The sequence below is a fragment of the Macrotis lagotis genome, chromosome 1 (genome assembly GCF_037893015.1).
Source record: "Macrotis lagotis isolate mMagLag1 chromosome 1, bilby.v1.9.chrom.fasta, whole genome shotgun sequence".
Lineage (NCBI taxonomy): Eukaryota > Metazoa > Chordata > Mammalia > Peramelemorphia > Peramelidae > Macrotis > Macrotis lagotis.
In genome coordinates this window covers 870,536,498-870,558,439 of record NC_133658.1, presented here as the reverse complement: position 1 = coordinate 870,558,439, position 21,942 = coordinate 870,536,498, and the positions used below count along the sequence as shown (strand labels likewise).

Here is a 21,942-nt window from a genome sequence, read left to right as displayed (position 1 = left end):
GACTTAACATACTTCATGTTTCCTAACCAGGAAGACTCCATCCTATCCCCATTTTAACAATTTAGTCTAACCAGTCATCAAAAGTTCAGTTCCAACGTCAGCTACAGGAGCTTCTCAAGAGGACTCTGGCTACTAGTCCCAGTCAATCTTTTAAAGCAGTTAAATCTGTAAAGACTAGGTTTGTGGTATTTCACCTGTTACCTCATAACCACCCTCAACATGATCTTTTCAGATTAATAGTTTTCTCTAGTCTATTCTTCAAGAACAAGGGGAAAATATGCCAAAATAGTTCAAAAAACGATTCAAACATTGTTCACATATATTGAAACAAAATAACCTTCAATATACTTGATAGTTAAGTCAATACTATTTGATTTCTTCCAACATTATGACTGAGAGGCATGAAAATGCAACCTTTTAGTTTGTCTGGACTACATCACCCAACAAAAACTTATAAAGGGTCCCATATAGAATTTAATATTTTTGAATACAATATAATCTATATTATCACTAAGTCTAATAATGAAATGTAATGAAGTGTAATAAAAATGAGCATAAATTTTTTTTAAAAAATGCCATTAATTAATGAGAAATGAGCCTGCTTTTTTGATACCAGTACACTTTTATCTCATTTGATAGCAAAGGATATTTTCAAGATACTCATCTGAAATTTTTATTCTATTTTTAACTTTTCGTATGCTTCATACAGGAAAAAAAAACTGCCCGCAAATATACATACAAAAAAGACATCATGAAAAGGGCATGTTAGTGAAATAAAAGTCCAATAAAGACACGAAAAATTTTTTTTAGGTTTTTTGCAAGGCAAATGGGGTTAAGTGACTTGCCCAAGGCCACACAGCTAGGTAATTATTAAGTGTCTGAGACCTGATTTGAACCCAGGTACTCCTGACTCCAGGACTGGTGCTTTATCCACTAGGCCACCTAGAGGCCCCAAGGAGCTTACATTTTTTTCTTTTTTAAAGGTTTTTGCAAGGCAAATGGCGTTAAGTAGCTTGCCCAAGGCCACACAGCTAGGGAAATAAGTATCTGAGGCTGCATTTGAACTCAGGTACTCCTGACTCCAGGGCTGGTGTGGCCTATCCACTGCGCCCACCTAGCTGTCCCATGAATATGGTTTTTAAAGTTGCATATGTGATTGCAACTCTAGTTTACAGGCAATGTGTTGATGATAACTGAGAATGGAGTAGGCAAATATACTGAAAAGCAGCTGTGTTTTCTGAAACCTTGAAATCTCAAAAGCCTATGACAAAATAGTAATTAATGCTTCATAAAATAAAGCTGTCTGTTGCAACTGAGTGACATGGTGTTTTCAAATAAAGATCCTAATTCCTATATGCATTATCTTTTGTAAAAAACACAAAAAATTCCTCCAGAGGTCTATTGGCTACAACTAAACTCTTGTTAGTTAAGGGTTAAGTTGTCAGATGTTGCACTACTCCCTTCATTTTCTGGTTATGCAAAGTGGGCCACACAAATGGGCTTTAAGGGGCACATGTGGCCATCATCACAGATGGTACACACCTGATTCAAGGTGTTCATGAAGCAGTTGAAAGATGCTTATCAAAAGTTACAAAAGGGATGCTTGTTGACAGCTAGTAGGATTAAAAGGAGAGATTCAAAGAGGTCTTGCCACCAGTGACTATTCAACATCTCCTAAAATGTACTTCAAATTCCCAATTAGAATAGACAGGAATCTTCTCCCCCGTCCCATGGAATTCACAATGCTTAAACAGCTGCCTTAATACATACTGGGCAAATGGATAAATACAACTTTTAAAAGTAATATGGTAGGTCACTGAATATATGTACCAGGTTTACTTTTCCAACTACTATATTTTATAAGCTAAAAATGGCTCAATGAAATTACCAAGGGCAAAATGTTATCAACCAGTATTTTTAGAATTTCTTTTTTATAAAAGTTTTAAACCCAAGGGACCAAATGGGTCATCACCTCATATCCTTCCTATATAAAATAATGGTTCGCATTTTCGGAAGTGTCTACACAGTGTTTTTTATATATGGTGACCTCATTTGAACCTTACAACACCTTGTGAGATAAGAGGTCATGTTATCAAGCCTCTCTTAATAGGTGAGATCTATCCAAATAGATTCTATCTAAAATAGGACTATTCCCCCATTAGCATCAATAGCTAAATAAATAATCAACAAAACAATTAGCGTAATAAACTCTAGCTCAGTTTTCTATAACACATTTATCTTATAAAAATGATCTACCTTGTACAGGCATCTTGGGATATCCATGAATTAAATTACAGTTCAAACGAGAAAATTACTAATCCATACCCCTTCACTGTAGTTTTCAGCAAATTTGTAACAATCTTATAATCTTCGTTTAGCTGGTTCTTCAACCGCAACACCCGACAGCGTTCTACCACACAGTCTTTGCAAAGGGCTTTAACTACGGTACCAAAGATAGAAAAAGAAAGAATAAAAGGTGACAAAAAGCAAATGCTCCTTTATTCAGTACATTCTGTGAAATGCTTAAACAAAAAAGACTGACTGGACCCATTCTTAAGCTGAGGATAGATCTCAAAGAATTTATGAACATGGAAGGGAAAAAACTGCATTTTTATTTCAATGTGAACTGGTTTTCCTTTACAACCCTCTGCATTTTAGCTGCTGCAGACTGTTTTTTCCCTTTTAATGGAGGTGGGGAAGATGGAAGAATGAATGATCCTTATGAAATATTTAAAAGTCTTTGTTGAAATAAAAAAAGCCCACAAAACACAGAATGATGCATCAATCATGTATCTTAGAAACAAGTAAGCATATGCATGGAGGTTGATACCCAGTCAGAAAGACTTAAAAAGTACAGGCCTACTTAAAAAAAAAAAAAACACCAAACAAAAAAAAAACCACAACTTTCACTAAGGCAAATTTGGCCACAGAAGGAAAAAATATGGATTATAAGGGCCCAGAATAACTCAGGAAGATTTTCTAGGGGCAGCTAGGTGGTGCAGTGAATAGAGCACTGGCCTTGGAGTCAGGAGTACCTGGGTTCAAATCTGAACTCAAGACACTTAATAATTACCTACTTAACCCCACTGCCTTGAAAAATCTAAAGATTTTCTACTACAGTGTGGTAGGAAATTAGACCAGCATCAATGAAGAAAGGATATACCATTTAAATCACAGGAACCTGAAATAAAGCACTATGTAATCCCCAAAAGCGATTCATGTTTCATTACAAACACAGATAATCATCTAATAAAGTACCTCCAGTAACTGACATTTTGAAACATATCACATTTCATTCATTCATACATACATATATACATACATATATATATATACATGTATATATTTGTAAACAACTATTAAAATTAAGACCAGCTATTAAACTTCCAACTGATAAAAATAATTTCATTATCCAGGATACCTGAATTCTAAAAAGGCCCCAAAGCAAAATAGCTAGACCACTAAACAAAATAAACAAAGCCCAGGAGAATGCTAAAGAACCCTTAAAGTTCAGAGACTAAAGGGAAACAATCATCAAGTAGAATGAAACCCAGATCTGAATTACAGAACCATTGACCAAGAAATACAGCTTTACTGCTTTGAAGAAAGCTATCACAAGTAACTAACAATGTACTTCAAGCAAATAGGCTGACAGTAACAAGCAGATGAAAAATTTTTTTATAAATAGCAACATCTGCATAAAGACAGTTCCTGAGCTACAAGCCCTTAAAAATAACTGTCTTCTTACATGGATAAAACTCTTCTCTCCTCTTCTCCACCCTAATCTTCTATCAGTAATTAATTTGCTTGGCAAGTTTCTCAGAGATGGTGCAATGGAAAATTTCAGGCAGGCCTAAATTCATTCTAATGATCACAACTGAAAAAATGCACTAGAGGCTGAATTATCAAGACTTTGCTGTCCCACACTATTTCAGATTACCATTAAGCCGGGGTCCTCCACCATAGCGACTGTAGAAAATATCAGCTGCATATTCTGAGATTCTCTTCATGATTGATATTTTGTCAGGATGCAGCTTGTCATGGGCACACAGGCAGGCATGGTTATCAATGGGCTTTGTTGGAGTGGATTCATCTAACCATTTCTGTAGCCATTCAAGGGAGACAAACTCATATGGTTCTGAGGAAAAAGGACACAAGAAACAGCCTATGTATTTTACTACTCCTATACCACGCACGGCATTCACATCAATTTTCAAATGACAAAGTCCCCATTAGAGGCGACACATCTAGAAAACACAGTTCTTCCATGATCACATTAAATCTCCAGGTTTAATTAAAGAGAGCTCAATGCATGTTAGAACAAAATCTTCGCAGCACCAGAGGAGAGAGGCTGGTATTATTAACCCCAGCGTCAGAGAAAAGTGTCTTGCTTATTAGCAGGGCCAGGGCAGAGCTTGAAGCAGAGCTCCAAGGCTTCTGTGGAGTGCTCCCATCGCTCACCTGCCCAAGTCCAAGTCCCATCTACTTGAGCAGTCTGAGGATTTTAATCAAAATACCTACTTAACAACTGATGCCACAACTCAAAAGGTCTTTTGAATTTTATTGAGAATTTAGGCAGTCAGTACTCTTTTCTGTCCACTAGTTCATCGACATCAACTTCCCCCATTCAAAACGATGTGAAACCAATTTTTGAAAAAATGAACAAGGGTGTGTTTTTCCTTCACTTAAATTAGGTAGCCACCTAAATAAGCAAATTAGGCTTTATAAATTTATTTTTCAATCAAAAATAAGGATGTAGGGGTGGCTAGGCGGCACAGTGAATAAGAGCACTGGCCCTATTGTCAGGAGTACCTGAGTTCAAATTCAGCCTCACACACCCAGCTGTGTGGCCTTGGGCAAGCCACTTAACCCCATTATCTTGCCAAAAATGTAAAACTAAAAAAATAAGGATATGAATCAAGAAGACAGAGTTTTTAATCTTAAGATTAAAAAATCACATAGTAAAAATGACAGCTTAGCAGCTAAAATGTAAAACTGATTCAGCCAATTATAAATACTTACTTATAAACACATCAAGCACTGAAGTAACTCGATGGTATGACATGAGAGGAAAACAGACTAAGATTTTATAAAAAGGTATAGCTAGTGAGAGTTGAGCTTTCCTCTCCCAAGACCATTCTGGTTGCATACCATCTTCTAAGATATGAGTTTTCCATTTAAATTTTACCTTATGTAACATTCACAAATTTTTTTCCCCCAAAAAACAAAATTTAGGATTTCTGGATTTTACATATAAGGAATGTGTATACTATGTGTGAGCATATTAAATGGAAGGTGTATTGCCCCTGGGGAATGTTGACTAAAATCTAATTAAAATAGGGCAATTCAGAGGAGCACTACAATGGAAATTTCTAGAATAGAGATCTAAGCCAAGACCTGCCCTGGACAGCCACGACCCCAATGAGCAAGTCACTTAAACTCGAGGCACTCCAGGTTATTTGTAAAAATGAAGGTAATAATACCTGCCTACTACCTACCTCACAGGGATGCTGCTGAGTTTAAGATATAAGATATGGGAAGCATTTTGAGCTTTTTGGAAGAAAAGAGATATAGAAAAGTTAATACTTATACATTCCATAAAATATAAAAAGAGGAGACCTCAAGATGCAACATAATATCAGTGTGTTTGGTCTTTAAAAAACAATCTGGTTTGAATACAATAAGCACAAAACTCATTACTCTGGGTGTCCATTACCAACTTGTAACAAATATATGATGCAGGATTAACCTACAGGTTTGAAAGAATTTACTAGGGAGGAGGCTCCAAAATGTCTAATCAAGGCAATAATAATAATTGCTCTCATTTCTGATGTTATGTTTCAGGAGGAAGGATAGAGATGGTCATATTCTCTTAGTGATAAAGTAAACAGGAGCCTTTAGTTTTTTTTGGATCACCACATTCCGACATTTGATGTATGACAGATGAAGAAAAGGACTGGGTTTATGGACTATCTGAAAGCAGAATAGAAATACTGTACCAGAAGGCTGTGAGCTACCTCCAAGTTTGCAAAATCCTGAGAAGTTCCCTCACAATCATCAGGATTCTAGTAACAGATAACTTTCCAAAGAACCAGAATGATCAAAAGAACAAAAGTAATCATGGATATAGTAACTTAAAGGTCTTTCGATCATAAAATTCTTGTAGATTGGCAGTTTGCGAGTCATTTTTTTGTGCTTAATTGTATTTCTTGAAAATGAGGCAATGGCCAAAAGGGAGGGTAGATAGAATCAGGAATTACAATTTTCATCTGATTTATTGCATCAATCCATTAATTTTGAAGGTTGGAGATTACCATAAATTCTAGGACCCAATGAACTAAAATAAACAAATGAACACTCAGGAGAGTCTTGACCCAAAAGATAAACGATGTGTAGTTGTTTTGGGGTGCCTTATTTCCCTTCCAAATTGGGTTTTTCCCCATCTATTCCTGGCATAGCAAAACCACAGGTAAACATTTTGCATCCTTGATGCCCCACAGCAGTATATAAATTAACAGAAACAAGATTTGATTGTAATAATCAAGTTTTATGTCTCTGGTCCAACTCACAAACCTACACACACACAAAAATGAAAAATGCCTAAGAAAGGGTGGCAGGTTCTGAGAAAATGCTTAACTCTGTGGGACCTCTGCTGGTGACCCTCTTTCCCCACCCTATCCCACCCCACCAGGGGAGGGAAAGGAGCATAATTCATTGGCCAACAATTTTTAATAGGTAGTAAACAAGAGTAAATCAGCAACGGTGTTACAGAAATGTAACTCTGGACAAGTCTCAATATTCAAGAGTGAGTAAAAATTAAGATGGACAAAGATTTTGCCATAACAGTAACCAGCACATTTTGGTTCAATGTTACTTCTGTTATATCCAACTTAATACAAAATGGTTAGAGTTCAAAAACAAAACTAGTTTTTACCAGTAACAAGACAGTCTAGAAGGATGAAAAAGGTCAAAGATATGCCACAGTGACACATTTCTGTGACTTGAGGAAAATGAAACTCACCAAGAAGAGCACATTATTCATTTAATACATGTAATTTTGGTGAAGCAAGAAATTCACTGACAGGTATTTATTTTAAGATCAAGAAATCAAATACTATGTCCAAAATTAGCTATTAATGGAGTTATATAAAGATGAAACTGGAACACTTAAGAAATAATATGAATCTTTCCAATTAAAATAAAGTATTTAAGGCTTAAAATACTTTTTATTAGCTGAAACCAGTTATTCCATATACCTGAAGGCATCAGAGATCAGTTCTATCACCAGATCATAGATTTAGAAATGGAAGAGACATCTGTCAGTTCAATTTCATTGGGGTACATTTTACAAATGAAAAAACAAGGACTCCGAGGTCTTAAATGGTTCGCCCAGGTTCTCCATGGAAATAATAGAGTAGAGTCAGGAGGGAACACAAATCCTGACCCCAAATACAGTATTCCCCAACTACAGAATGAATAAATATATATCATGTGAAGAAAAAAAATAGGGTATCAAAGACCTTGGCAGTCACAAGACCTGGAAATGAACTCATACTTCATAATGGGGAGATCACAAATAAGTACTATAATCATCAAGTCTCAGTTTTCCAATCTATGATATCACAAAAACATGGACTATCTCTCTCAGGGATCCTTTCCTACACAGTGGCAGCAACATACCAACTGAATACTGGAGCTGTTCCCCTATCAAAACCTAGGGTGGTCTTTTGAACTGATCCCATACAGACAGCCAACAATTCCTGTTCATCATGACTGAAGGATGACAGGACCAGAAATGGTTAGAAAACATATAAATAAAAACTGAAAATGTGAATTTATTTTGCCCATTAAGACATTTGGCAGATAATGTCAACAAGATAAAGGGTTTTAAAAGCATGGGTAATAGTGAGAATATTAATGGAATTTCTATCATTAGCTTTAAAAATTTCCAGAAGCTACAGAAAAGACTGGGATCTGTATAACTGAAAGGAGGGGGGGGGAAACCACATATTTCTTTTTGTTTTTTAGGTTTTTGCGAGGCAAATGGGGTTAAGTGGATTGCCCAAGGCCACACAGCTAGGTAATTATTAAGTGTCTGAGGTCGGATTTGAACTCAAGTACTCCTGACTCCAAGGCCGGTGGCTTTATCCACTACTAAACCTAGCCACCCCCAAAATCACATATTTCTGAAAAGGGTTACTATAAAATAGGTATCTTTTTGCATTTAATTTTCTCTTCTATTTTAAAGCAAGAAAATTAATGGAGCCCCATTGAACTGATAATCATTCTCAAATCACTAAGTTGCTTGTTAAATTACAAAGACTCAGTTCAACTTTACACACAAGTTGTTTTTCTAAAGCTTATCTGAAGTTAAGCTATGTGAAATTAGGATCATGACTATATATACACCTGGGAAAATATGAGATCTAAAATGAAGCTGAATGCATCACTTAAGTATTTTAAGTATGCATTAATGTGTTTTGAAAAATCTCTATGGATTTAATCAAATGAAATAACACTATACAATGTTTAGGATTAAGTTTCTTTCTAACAGTGTAAACCAAATGTTGATGCATCTGTAAGAAAGGCAATTTCCCCCCAAATCTCAAAACCAAGATCTAGGGAAGTCATTTTCAGAAAAAAAAAACTCATTTGCAAGTCTAAATTTTAAGTGGCATGTTGGCCTGAATGTTCCTCCAAGCAGGTAGTGACTATACTCTTCAACATCGCTAATTTTAATCCTATAGAAGATTCTGATAAAGGGCACATCTACAGATAGCAGTTGTCATCGTTAACACTCAGCAATGAATGACTACAGGGCACTACCAGAAGATCTTACAGACCAGCTCCAGCAGGTAACCTTTGGTAGAGTTCCTTCACCTCTTCGTGTTTGGCTTTGCCTTTGTCCACACTTTGTTTACGCATTTCAGCCATTTCAACGCACCACTCCTCAAACTTGGAGTTGTCACGGTCAACCAGCTCTTGAAGAAAAGCTATTCAAAAGAAAAGGCAAACTTCTGATTTACCACATATCAAGACTTTTCTGTAAAACTCTTCTTACTAAAAAGGAATTATGAGTGTTTCAATGAGATTACAAAGGAGTAAAAAAATGATCTGAATAATATTTACTCCTTTGTACCAATGAGCTATACTTAGCCAAATCTTCCTGTTTTGTTTCTTATCTCTTTATCAAGAACTCTAGAACTAGAACAGATGCTAGGTAGGACACACAAGCAGATGAAGTCAAATTTCCTACACTATTAACAACAGCATCTGCAACTACCTGCTTATGTGCTCCTTCTTACAAGATTTCCCTAACCCCTATCACAAGAACTAAAGATGAAGAGGAACAATAAAAGCAAGAGTCTCCATGGTCTAATAAGCTCTTTACTCAGCAGCTATAGACTCCAAAAGTGGCTAAAAGACTGTCTTTCTCAAAAGGGATGTTGTAGAACATCTCACCTTAGTAAATACTTTACTTTAAGTTAGAAGAACAGACTTTATTTCCACTTTTTTTTCTTCATCCCATCCTTAAAGGTAAATTCATACTCAAGTCATTAATTTCACAAATATAAATATGTTAAATTCATCAAATCAATCTTAGGGAGAAATTTTGCTTTGATGGAAAGTTATATTTATTCCAAGGAAAACACCTCTGAACTTGTAGCCTTACAATTGGAGAGGGGAATATTTGTTAAACATATTGTGTGTGTGTGTGTGTGTGTGTGTGTGTGTGTGTATCACACACTGAAACTTACAACAGGGTTTTCAAAGATCATGTAATGGTAATATTGTTAAAATGATAGTGATAAGTGGCATTTAGAGAAAGTTAAAAAGTCCTGCAAATTAGTTTAGACACAACAATCCTATGAAATTAAGTACTACTATTATTCCCAATCTACAGAAGAGAAAACTGAGGTCCAGACAATTTAAAGGACTGTGAACCCAAGCCTCCCTAACTAGAGATCTGCATAATTTCCCATGCCACCAGATGCCTTAGTTGAAGCCAACACCATGGATCACTCTGTTCAGGCTACCTTGTCTTCTTTGTTAAGGGAGACATAAACTATTCAATAGGTGTCAAGATCAAAAAGTCCCCACTGTTAATTTCATTCATTCTTATGTGGCTTATCTCTAAACATCTTTACCACCCAGGGAAATAAGCTTTCACAGGAATTCTTTGTGCAAAGCTTCTCTTCCTTCTTTGTCATCTTCAGGGAAAAATTCTGATTCTTATGGTGGGGGTGGGATTCAGTTTATCAAATACTCATCAAAATCATATCATGCTTGGAGAAGGTAACTGAAGCCCAGAGGGAGAGGTGACTCAACCATCATGAGACATCAAATCTCCCTGTGACTTCTAGGGATCTTGAGACTTCACCTCACTGACACTGGTCATTCATGGAAGCAGACATTAACTTCAATTCTCTTTGACAATATTCTGAAACTTCCCCTTCTGTAGGTCTGATTATTTCTTTACCTGGTACTTGAACTGTCAAAGAAGATTTCTCTTGGGTCTGTAATCTATACACCAACATGTAGGCATTTCTAGAGCAATGAGTTCCTTTCCCACACTTAGGTTTACGAGTCTGTGATTTAGAAGGCTCTGCTAAGGTACATAAAAAACAACAATATAAAAATTAAATGAAAACATCTATGCTTTGGAAAAAGATGGGTCACTAATAGGGATTTAATTTATAAACCCTCCCACAGAGAGAAATGGGTTTGAATAACAACTTAGAACGAATGATTATAATACACACAACAGAAAATAGATTTCTTTTCCAACAATATCATTTTAAAAGTGAGCCATGAGCCAAAAATATAGAAAACCGTTGAGTTTAAACCGTTGAGTTTAAAATTCATCTTAAAAAGAAATTTTACATGCAAAAAGAAACTGTGCATGCAAAATACCCATCAAGTTCTTTTAATCAAATTTTTAGACTACAATTTCTTAATTATTCACTCAGAGAGGAAAATTTCATTCAACAAACAAAAATGGAATGGACTATGTGCTCTATTGCTTAGTGCTAGAGATTCCAAGATCCACAAAAAGTCCATTTCCAAATGGTTCCTTTCTATTGTAGTAGAAAATATGGAAATAACGGGGGAAAATTAACATTTAGAGAGCATTAAGTAATGAAGTAGGAAGAATGAGTAGGAAAGCAAGGATTCTCAGAGGAAGAGGGCCATCAAGTGGATCCTGATGGAAAACACCAGATTCTAAGAGATGATGGGGGAAAAGACTGCATTTTCAATGCATAGCACCAGTCCTAGCAAAGATACTGAGGTGAGAAATGAAATGTAGAATTCAGAGATCTAGCAGACCTATCTTTCATTGAGACAAAGAGTGGATGAAGAAAAAAACTGCTTCAAAAAAGAAGCAAATTTTTCACAACTGATTAAGATGTATGTGTAACAAAATACCTGATTACATGAAACAAAATCTGCACATAGAATAAATGAATGAATAAAAAAATGCACTTCTAATTTTTATGTATTGTATAGGCTGGCTAAAGCCTTAACACATTCATGTCTGCACAACTACAGATACATATAAAATAGGCATGGATGAATATAGTGTTTTAAAATAACACTATCCAACTGATAAGGATTCAAAGATATAAACAGTTTTCAAAGAACTTTAAAATTTTCAAAGAACCAAATTTCACATTCTGCAAATGGATAAAGATAATAATTATCAATGTTGAAGGAGTTAGGGAAGTTAGGAACTGGTATGTTACTTAAAGAGTTGCTAATCAGTACAATCATTTTAGAAAGCAGTTGGAAATTGTGCTTATCAAGTGACTAAAATATCCATTCATACTTTTTTTTGGTTTTTGTACGTCAGTAGGATTAAGTGACTTGCCCAAGGTCCCACAGCTAGGTAATTATTAAGTGTTTGAGGCCACATTTGAACTCAGGTCTTCCTGACTCCAAGGCCGGTGCTCTATCCACTGTGCCACCTAGCTGCCCCTCCACTGCACCACCTTGCTGTCCCCATCCATACCTTTTTAACAAAGAACTATATTTTAGTAGACTTATAACTGAATGAGGCCATAAGGAGAAAGCAACATTTTCTTAGAAACAAAGGAGAAACCAAATGATTAAAGAAAAATGATTTTAGAAATTGTGGAACATGGACGCAATGAATTATACCATAATAAACAACAAATATGATGAATTCAGAAGCATAGAAAGATTTGCACGAACAAATGTAGAATAAAACAAGCAGAATCAAGAAAACAAACAGTGACTATAAAACAGAAATAGAAAAAGAATAACTACAAATAAACCAAAAGTGAATGATGTGGAATCTCTAGGTCAAAAGGGTATCAATCTTTATGGCTTTAATTTTCATCTTGTCTTGTTGATATTACTACATTTCAAGAACTAAATAAAAAAATAAGAAGCAAATGTACTGGGAAAGTTTCTAAAGGGTCCTCCCTGAATATAATGTTTGCATTTGATTTCAGCTATTTTGCTATTAAAAAGAATCACCCTATGCTTACAATTGACAGGGTTTAGAATAGATACTGAAAATTTTTCTGCAACTACCTAATTGGGCTGATTATTTTTCAAATGTTAAACTATGTACTCAAATGTCATGATGATTACTTAGATGAATTGTCGTTGTCTTACTAGATTAAAAAAAATTTAGGGAGATGGAAGTCTGCAAAATAAGTCAAGAGGCAGGTTGTAAAAGACTAAAGATGTGTCAGAAAATCATTTATGTTTTTAGCCTAGTCATAAGTAAAGGAGAAGGTAGAAAGATGATGGGAGTAACTTGGAAATGGAATTTGGCAGAACAAGACAGGAATTGAAGGATTTGAAGCTCAGAATTCAAACCACTGAGGTACTCAAGTAATGGGGACCTAGGAGAATCAGGAAGAAGAAAAGAGTTTTAGAAAGAATAAAGCTGGAAAAAAGGAGTCACTGGAAATATTTCAACAGGATAGTGATATGGTCGTGTGTGTTTGTGTGTGTGTGTGTATGTTAGGAATACCCCTCTGAACCCAATAACAAATAATTATAACAGCAATTTTTTCATGGTACCAAAGAATTGGAAACAATATCCAGAAATTGGGAAAGGCATAAATAAATTGTAGAACATGACCACAATATAACACTGAGTTGTAATAAACTCTGAATATGAATAATAAAAGACTGATGTGAACTGATACAAAGTAGGGTAAGCAGAGTCAGGCAAACATAGAGAAAAGACTTCAACAACATAAATGAAAAGAACATTCACCACAAAGCAATCAAAAGCAACAAAGAGGAGACGTGATACCTCCCTCTTTTGCAGAGGTGGAAGACCCACAGGTATGGAACACTGCATCATGAGCATCTTTTTATTCTCTTACAATGAATAATATTTTTAAAAGGGATAGTTTCCTGGCAGGAGGAAGAGGGAAGGGTACAGGGAGAGATTTAAATGATGGATGTAAATTGTGATTTGCAAGTTATCAAGGATTTTTGACAGTGACTGTGGTCACATCTTTCTAATTCATCCTCAGCATTTAGCACAACAAGCACATGGGAGTGCTTGTTGACTAACAGAAGAGACAACCCATTACTGGTCAATGTGAGAAAAATGGAACAACCGAGGTACTTAGAAACTCTGGTAAATGCCCAGCTTCATACTCTCAGGGGCTAAGTAGGTCCCAGTGATTGGCCTCTTGCTCTCATATGCCCTGGAGCTCTGTGTGAAAAGAGGAAAGCAGCGTCTGGCTCCACACAAACCTCCAACCCCTAGAGGCCAAGGTCAGAGTAGCAGTCCAACCCCTGCAGGGGCAGAAGGGCACCAGCATGCCCAGGGTCACCAGGCTGAGACTGGCACCAGAGATGGAGGACTGACATATGGCAGCTCATAGTTTCTGGACTAACTCTCTGCCAAAGGAACCAATCCAGTGAAGTATTAACCATCATTCACTCTCAGTCCTTCAAATTCAGAGCTTACATAGCACTGAAAACATGGGAATACAGAAAGCCAATGAGTCACCTCCTTTAAGACTTAGAGTCACCTCCAACCTCAACTGAAGATAAAAATGGGCTAATTATGCTTGCTTGAGGACACATAACTATGAATGCTGGCTTAGGTTAGTACTGATTAAGAACATTTGAGGGGAAGAAAAGGTGTATTTTAAAAGGGCACTCACAACTTAAAGGTTTTACCTAGATCTTCCTCAATCCCCAGTTGTAATTTCTTTCCCTCCATCTTTTCTATGTCTTCATCATTGAATTTATACCATTCTCCAGTCTGAGGATCTTTCACGTGAGCAATGTAGTGACCAGAATATGCACTTACACCTCGGTGTATGAGGACAGCACTGAGTTCATATACATAGATGCCTTCTAAAAATAAAAGAGAAAACAATTAGAACTTAGTCACACCTGAGTACATTCTTACATTTCAAATTCCAACCTTGGGATATTCAACCAGCAAACATTCTCTCTGTCTCTTTCTCCCTCACACACCACACACACACACACACACACACACACACACACACACACACACATTCTCTCACTAGATTCAAGATAATGCTCTAAAAGTCATTTAAAATTTTAATTACATTAAGACTTATGAAAGCTCACAAATTAAATAAACTATACAAATTACATTTTAAGATAAATAGCAAATGATATCTTACCGTGGTAATATAAATATCCAGTGCAATACAATAAAAATTTACTACACAAATATAGCTACAACACTGAGAAACAATAAAATAATTGAGGTCATTCAGGGAAGATTCCCAGAGAACTTTTAAATTAAGGCTTCGTATGTAAGAACATATCCATTACACTGCACCCAAAATTTTTAACTTCATGGTCTTCTCAATGTGGCACCATATAAAATTAGAGAAATAGTCTATTTAATTCTGGCTGTGAAGAATTAATATTTCAAAAGGTTGAATTTCTCTAATTTTTCTTGTTGACATGAAAAGATATTGAGAAAGGCTGTAGCTATATTAACAATTGAAATGATATATCAAAATTCATCTATTCAATAAACCATATATGTACATACATGCAAGGAAAAAATTAAATACTGGGGTAAAACTGATCATTCTTTGACCCATCAATTCCACTGATAAAATAAGTCAGTTCCTGAGCTCACAAATTTCTGATATATAACAAGATTAGCAGAACAACACAGCTTCTATCTAATTTACAAGCTATAAAATTTAATCAACTATTTCCAATTTATAATAGTTGCCATCTTGGAGAGGCTAAATAATAAAAAGGACTGAAAATCTAACAGAAAAGTCTTAAAGCTAGAAAAAGTCAAAATATTGGCTTAACACTTAATTTGCTGTCTAACCCAAGTCAATTAATCTTTATGCTTCAGTTTCCTTTTCTGTAAGATCAGAATACCAATATTTTTAGAAAGCAAATTACAAAAAGAAAAGAGTGAAAGTAACAACATCGGTAATGAACATGTGTGGGGAAAAGCACTCACTAAAGGGATAAAAAGTATAAAAGTCCATCCAGATTTCTGAGGGAAGGAAATTCTCTCAGTAATTGTGAATACTTGTTCAAAAGTTCTGAGATTGGGGTGGCTAGGTGGTGCAGTGCATAGAGCATCGGCCCTGGAGTCAGGAGTACCTGAGTTCAAATCTGGCCTCAGACACTTAATAATTACCTAGCTATGTGGCCTTGGTCAGGCCACTTAACCCCATTGCCTTGCAAAAAAAAAAAAAGTTCTGAGACACTGAGAGATTGTTAGTCAATCTGTGTTCAAGTGTCAAGTAATCCATACAACTATCTTTTTGACTCCTAGAGTGAAATAGATGCTGCTCTGGAGAATATCTAATCTAGCTATATTGCACTGAAAGAAAATTCTCATTATTCTTAATTATCACTACAAAACATGTATAAAAATTACCTTTATGTTCCATGTAAGGTTCCATATCCAAAAGTTCTGAAAAGCCAATGTAAGTATTCAACTTTTTCTTATGTCCCGTTTGTCTACTCAAAAACAAAATCAAAAGCATTTTTATTTAACCTTCACTGGTTAAAAATGAGCACCATTTGACAATCGACTATGTATGGGTCAACTTCCATATATATCCCATGCCTTAATCTTTCCCTCAATCTCACTAGGGAATCTATCCAGACCATCTACTAGAAGACTTCTGCTGATGGGGAACTCATTATTCTTTTAGGCGCTCAGATTTTCAAGACATGACTCCTTACTGCCTCTTTCTAACAAAGTCATCAAAATGCTATTTCACAAAATCTGGCCATTATATGAATATGTTTGAATAAACATTCAAAATGTGCCAGATATTCCAATGAGCTCCAGTCACAAGGTTAATATACATTATTATCTCTAGCATCACAGACAAGTCAGCATCCAGGAAAGATGGTTATAAGGAAACTTTCAAATATTTTATCCCAAAGATTGTGCTGCAAGTAAAGTACATTTAGATTTGAGTGGGGGGGGGGGGGGGGGGTGTTAACGTGAATAAAAATGTCTCCAGTGTCTACAGGTGGCACTAGATTTTAGCTTCAAATTCCCATTTTTCCTTTCTAGCATCTTCCTTTATCAATCAATATCACTGTCTTTTCCCTGCTATTTTGTCTCTCCTCTCCCTTGAATAGGTCATGTACTTAGATTAATAATCTTGAGATATCAAATCATAATTTACTAAGGTGCCAATGTGCAAAACCTTCATATTCAAAGAATTAAATTTGTATTAATCATTTCTTCATATTTCAATGCCATCATTATCCATCAAATTCACCTAAAAAATGTGTGTGTGCAGATACTGACCTGTCAAACACAAATCGCATTAGCTGTAAATTAAGTGTACAAGGAAGACTAAGTAGGCGGATCTTCCTTGTTGCATTCTGTTTACTCTGACAGTTTTCACAGAAGTATCGATTGTCTCCTTCTAATTTTTCTTCCTGATCAGAATATGAAAGAAAACATTACCAAAAAAAAAAAAAAAAAATGAAAATGCTGGATATTTCCAAGTAAAATCAAATAATGCAAACACATTATTAGATATGGTTAATAAAATTTGATCTTAAACAATCTTTGATTTAAGTTAGTATCAAACATTTTGACAGCTACAAGAAAAAACAGGGATGACCAAACAAGCATAAAAGCACAACAATAACCTGGGGTTAATAAGAAAACAAAGACATTCAAAACTGTTTCATCTCCAAAGCTGTAAATGCATAAAAAAAGAATGAGAAAAAAAAATTTTTTAAAGATGGTTTTAAACAAGTATCCAAAAAAATGTATTTCTGATACAATCTTTCAAGTTGTTAGACCTAAAGTTTATCTTTTCCTCCAAAGAGGGCAAGAACACCTGTCACTCAGAGATACACAAAACAATGTCTGGATGTCAACAATGAAATCTCCCTTGTCAAACCCCAAATTGTGACATAGGATCAAAAGTTGAACAGGGGAAAGAATATTTTGGGGATCTCTAGTCCAATTCTCTTGTCTTACATTTAAGTAAACTGAAGCAAGTAGTCTGTACAATGTCAATCAACCAAAAGAGCATGTAACAAGCCAAGTTAGCAATTTAATCAGAATGTTATTTTTTACTTCATTTGATTTCAAATTAAAATTTACTTCATTTGTATTCAAAACTGATACTATGGTCCGGTGCCCCTGTCAATTTTTTTAATTCAACAATACTAAGAAGCACATGCAAACATAAAAGCATCTTTTTTATTGTCTTCAAATGCTGTCAAGTGGGATAAGTAACGAAGTTCTGAGAATTTTCCTAATCATTCAGAAAGTTATTCTCCACTATTGTTAAGCATGGTTGTTCTTGGGGTGGCACAAGTGGATAGAGCACCAGCCCTGGAGTCAGGAATACCTGAGTTCAAATACAGCCTCAGACACTTAATAATTGCCTATCTGTGTGGCCTTGGGCAAGCCACTTAACCCCATTTGACTTGCAAAAACCTTAAAAAAAAAGGTTGTTCTCAAAACAGCCATTTTGGTTTTTTTTAAGTCATAAAGCTTAGTCATTAGGTCATTAAAAAAATACTATATCCCTCACATTTCACTGAAGGAAAAAAAACAGAAAATTAGATATCACCATTAAATTTGATTAAATACTAAAATCAAATGGATTTGTTCTAGAACAGCAAGCTGCATAATTTGCTTAGTTTTCATCAATACCTTGAGAAATTCGGTGATGCAGTCTGTTAACTGCTTGTGCCCTTGGATATTTAACTCCAGTTCATAAAATTTTGATAAAAGCTTAGACTCACGACCACACTGGTTACAGCTAAAATAATTAAAGAGAACATAAATAACATCAGAGAAATACAAATTATTAAAGCCCAATAGAACGACTTCCTATTTTTATCATCAACACAAAAGCACAGAGGATAGATTTTTGTAATATGTCAAAATAACACTCTATGATTGCTAATAATGGAATATGGTTTGCCTAACTTTCACATGTACTTCATATGTATCATATTGTTTGCCTTCTCAATAAGTACAGGAGGGGTTGGAGGAAAAGAGAATTTGTAATTCAAAAATTTAAAGAAATTAATGTAATAAAATTGAGGAGAAACAGTTATTTTATGCCTATACACAAAGCTTTGCTAGAGAAAACAGGAGAAAATGGACAGTCTTTTTCCTTGGGTTTAGAATACTGTATATACGTCATACTTGGTCAATATGTTAATTTAATTCTACTGAACTTCCTTTTCTCCTGTCTCTTTTTAAATTGCTACCAAACTGGCTCCATGAAAAGATACTGGAAAAAGAAAAAAATTATAGACACAAAACAAAATACATCAAATTAAAATAATAATAAATGCAGTTCTCAAGCAATAAAAATTAACCTGGCAGGAGCAAGTTTCATTTATTTTAGTCCCACACACAAGTAATGGTTACCTTTATTCTTAGTTTGCAGTTTAGTCAAAATACAAATCCTCAATTTGAGGGAATTGTATTTTTCTGGGTTCTTTGTAAATCAGTTGAACATATCTCAAATGATACTTTCTATACATGACAACTATATTTATAGTCCAGCATATTAAATCCTATTTCAATATAGCACAGGTTCTAGAACTTCGGAAGTGAAAGAAGCTCTCTACCAGCTTATCCCAGCCCAAGACTAAGACTTGTCTATAAGTCATACACAGCTATTTAAGTATGAACTGGAAATCTAAATTCAAGTCTTCCTGATCTCCTAATAAACCGGGCTATTTTAAGACACAAATCAATAAAGAACTATGGGTAATAAGAGCATCAAACCCAAAAGTCAAGTTCTATGAATAACAGGTTTCCTGCAACTGCAAGCATTGAGGGATGGCTGGAAGGGATGGGATAGAAATTGCTATTCATATGCCCAATTCACTCATTAGTCATGAGTTAAAAATTCAGGGACTGTCTTTACAGATCAGCTTAGATAACTAAACGTACATTACATTGATTTGTAACCTATCACTTTAGCTTATGTAGGATCCTAAAATTGATGGATGACAATCTAAGGTTTGAGATGCTAATAAAGAACTGATAAGGATTTCTCTTTTGATCAAATTGATAAAAAATTATCTAAGGGTAAAGAAATTTCTCACTTTTCTAAAAGACCAATATGACCCACAAAACTTACACAGTGACATATGCATATTCCCCACAAAATTGCTGCTGGACGATGTTCCGTACATCTGGATTCTTCTGCTTAGACAACGTATCTTCCAATAAAGACATAAACAGCTTTGAAAACTCTTGGGCATCCTAAAAAATGTTTTTATTTAAAATAAAGAAAGAAAAATCAAATCTTGGCCTCTTGACTTAACTACATAATAAAACAAAGACTTGTAGATAAAAAAGTCAGTATATGAATATTTATGCACAGGATAATGTTATAGCTGTTTGAACATTTACAAAGGAACAATGCTAAAAAGGATGGCCATGGTTTTAGGTCTGCTCATAAAAATCTCCTTAAATCGGAAGCAATGACAATCCCCATACTCAGCATTTTAACAAAGCAGTATATTTCAGTAATCTCAGTTTTGTTGTCAAAGATTAAAACTCTTCCATGGTCACATTTGCCAGTTGGTTACAGAAAATTTCTGAATATACAAATGCCACAAGGAGGCATTCACACCAAAGGTGGGAAAAAATTTCATTTAAAAAAGTGAGCTTCTATAGCCAAAATATTTATCAGTACAACTTAAGCCCTCTAACAACAACTACTGCAGATTGTTCTGACTTGAAAGATGGCAGCAGAGGTCTGACTCCCTTGGCACTTAACTTTCCTCAATGAAATCCGGGAAGTCATCCATTCACTATCATAAAACAATTGGCTTTGCTCATTTTTCTACCTTTTTTCAACTTTAAAAATACTGATCATTAATATACAAATATATTTAACATGATTGCATATGTATAACCTATTATCAGACTGCTTGCTTTGGGGAAGGGGGAACAAAAGAAGGTAGAGAGAAAAAATTTCAAACTCAAAATCTTATAAAAAAATGCTGAAAACTATCTTTATGACAATTATAAAGGAATACCATCCACATCCTCAAAAGGCTCTATGGATTCTGAAAGTAGACCAAAGCAGTTAAATTTTTAAAATTTGGTTTTTTCCCTTTATGTTTCTTTTTTTCACAGCATGACTATTATGGAAATATGTTAAACGTAGTTATACATGTATAACAACCTCTACCAGATTACTTACTGTCATGGGGCGGGGAGGGGGGAGGGGAGGAAGAGAAGAGAGAAAAATGTGGAACTCAAAACTTTTTTACCAAAAAATTGTCTTTGCTTGTAGTTGGAAAAATAAATAAGTTTTTTTTTAAAAGAAAACTAGTTTGATGGGGGCAGAACCAAGATGGTGACAAGAAAAGAGCCTCTCCTAAGTGTTCTCTCCATAGTATTTCTTTTTTCTTTTAATGTTTTTGCAAGGCAAATTGGTTAAGTGGCTTGCCCAAGGCCACACAGCTAGGTAATTATTAAGTGTCTGAGGCAGGATGTGAACTCAGGTGCTCCTGACTCCAGGGCTGGTGCTTTATCCACTGTGCCACCTAGCTGCACCTCCATAATATTTCAAAAATCTTAAAATTAGGAATAAATTTTCGAAAGACAGGACCCACAGAAAGATCCAGTGAGGCAAGTCTCCAAGACAAGGTAACCTAGGAAATAACAGAAAGGCTCTGCTCCATGCGTTTAGAGGGGCAGCCAACCAGAGTGAAGAAACTTCAGCCTCCTGGAGGCAGCCCCAGGGTGCCTAGGAGGTTGCTCGTGGCAGCGGGGGCAATTTCCTGACCTACACCCCAGCAGAAACACTGGGTACAAATTGGAGAATCAGCCGAGGGGACCTCTGCCAGAGCCCAGGCCCTCAAGGTGGTTGCAGCAGTCAGAGCGGGTCAGGTCAGCTCAGCTCAGTAGTGGTGGCCACAGCAGTCCAGATCCAGAAAAGAGAAGCAGACATGGAGCTGGCAAGCAGGAGCCCCCAGGCAACTGAGCCTTGAGTGCTCAGCCCATCAAAGGTAGGGGAATGGAGAGACTTCCAAGGTCTGTCCTCTATCCCTGGAACAGGACTCTGGGGCTTTGACCACATTCAGATCCTGATCACAGTCCATGCCTCCCCATAGAACAGGTCCCCCCGAGCTCAGCCATGTGGCAGAGGGGTGTACTTGTGGTCATTCATAGACCAGGATGGAAGTCAGAGATTCACAGACACTGAGATCTGGGGGGGGGGGGCAGTGTCCCAATAATATTCAAAAGCTCAGGGTAGCACCCCAAAACCAAGCACAGGCTGGAGAAATGAGTAAACAAAGAAAAAGGAGGAACACCATTGAGAAATACATTGTCTATGATCCCAAGAAGGATCAAAATACTCTATCTGAAGATGAGGAAGTACAAGCTCCTGCAGCTAAAGACTTCAAGAAAAATGGAAGTTGGGCTCAGACTATGATAAGAGTTCAAAAAAAATTTTG

The 21,942-nt window shown here is 35.8% G+C and overlaps 1 protein-coding gene across 3 annotated transcripts in view; it reads right to left on the bottom strand.

Annotated features, from left to right (window-relative positions):
• Nucleotides 1-21,942, bottom strand: part of USP48 (ubiquitin specific peptidase 48) — a 77,975-nt gene that overhangs the window by 30,513 nt on the left and 25,520 nt on the right. Inside the window, exons 5-13 of one of the 3 annotated variants that reach the window (XM_074218192.1) lie at nucleotides 19,608-19,732; nucleotides 18,158-18,266; nucleotides 16,787-16,920; nucleotides 15,896-15,978; nucleotides 14,179-14,355; nucleotides 10,481-10,609; nucleotides 8,844-8,993; nucleotides 3,941-4,138; nucleotides 2,326-2,440 (exon numbers count right to left, since the gene is read on the bottom strand). In XM_074218192.1, the coding sequence (XP_074074293.1) occupies nucleotides 2,326-2,440; nucleotides 3,941-4,138; nucleotides 8,844-8,993; nucleotides 10,481-10,609; nucleotides 14,179-14,355; nucleotides 15,896-15,978; nucleotides 16,787-16,920; nucleotides 18,158-18,266; nucleotides 19,608-19,732 (1,220 nt within the window). Of the gene's footprint in view, nucleotides 1-2,325; nucleotides 2,441-3,940; nucleotides 4,139-8,843; nucleotides 8,994-10,480; nucleotides 10,610-14,178; nucleotides 14,359-15,895; nucleotides 15,979-16,786; nucleotides 16,921-18,157; nucleotides 18,267-19,607; nucleotides 19,733-21,942 lie in introns of all 3 variants that reach the window. The other 2 variants (XM_074218191.1, XM_074218190.1) reach the window with 2 other exon arrangements.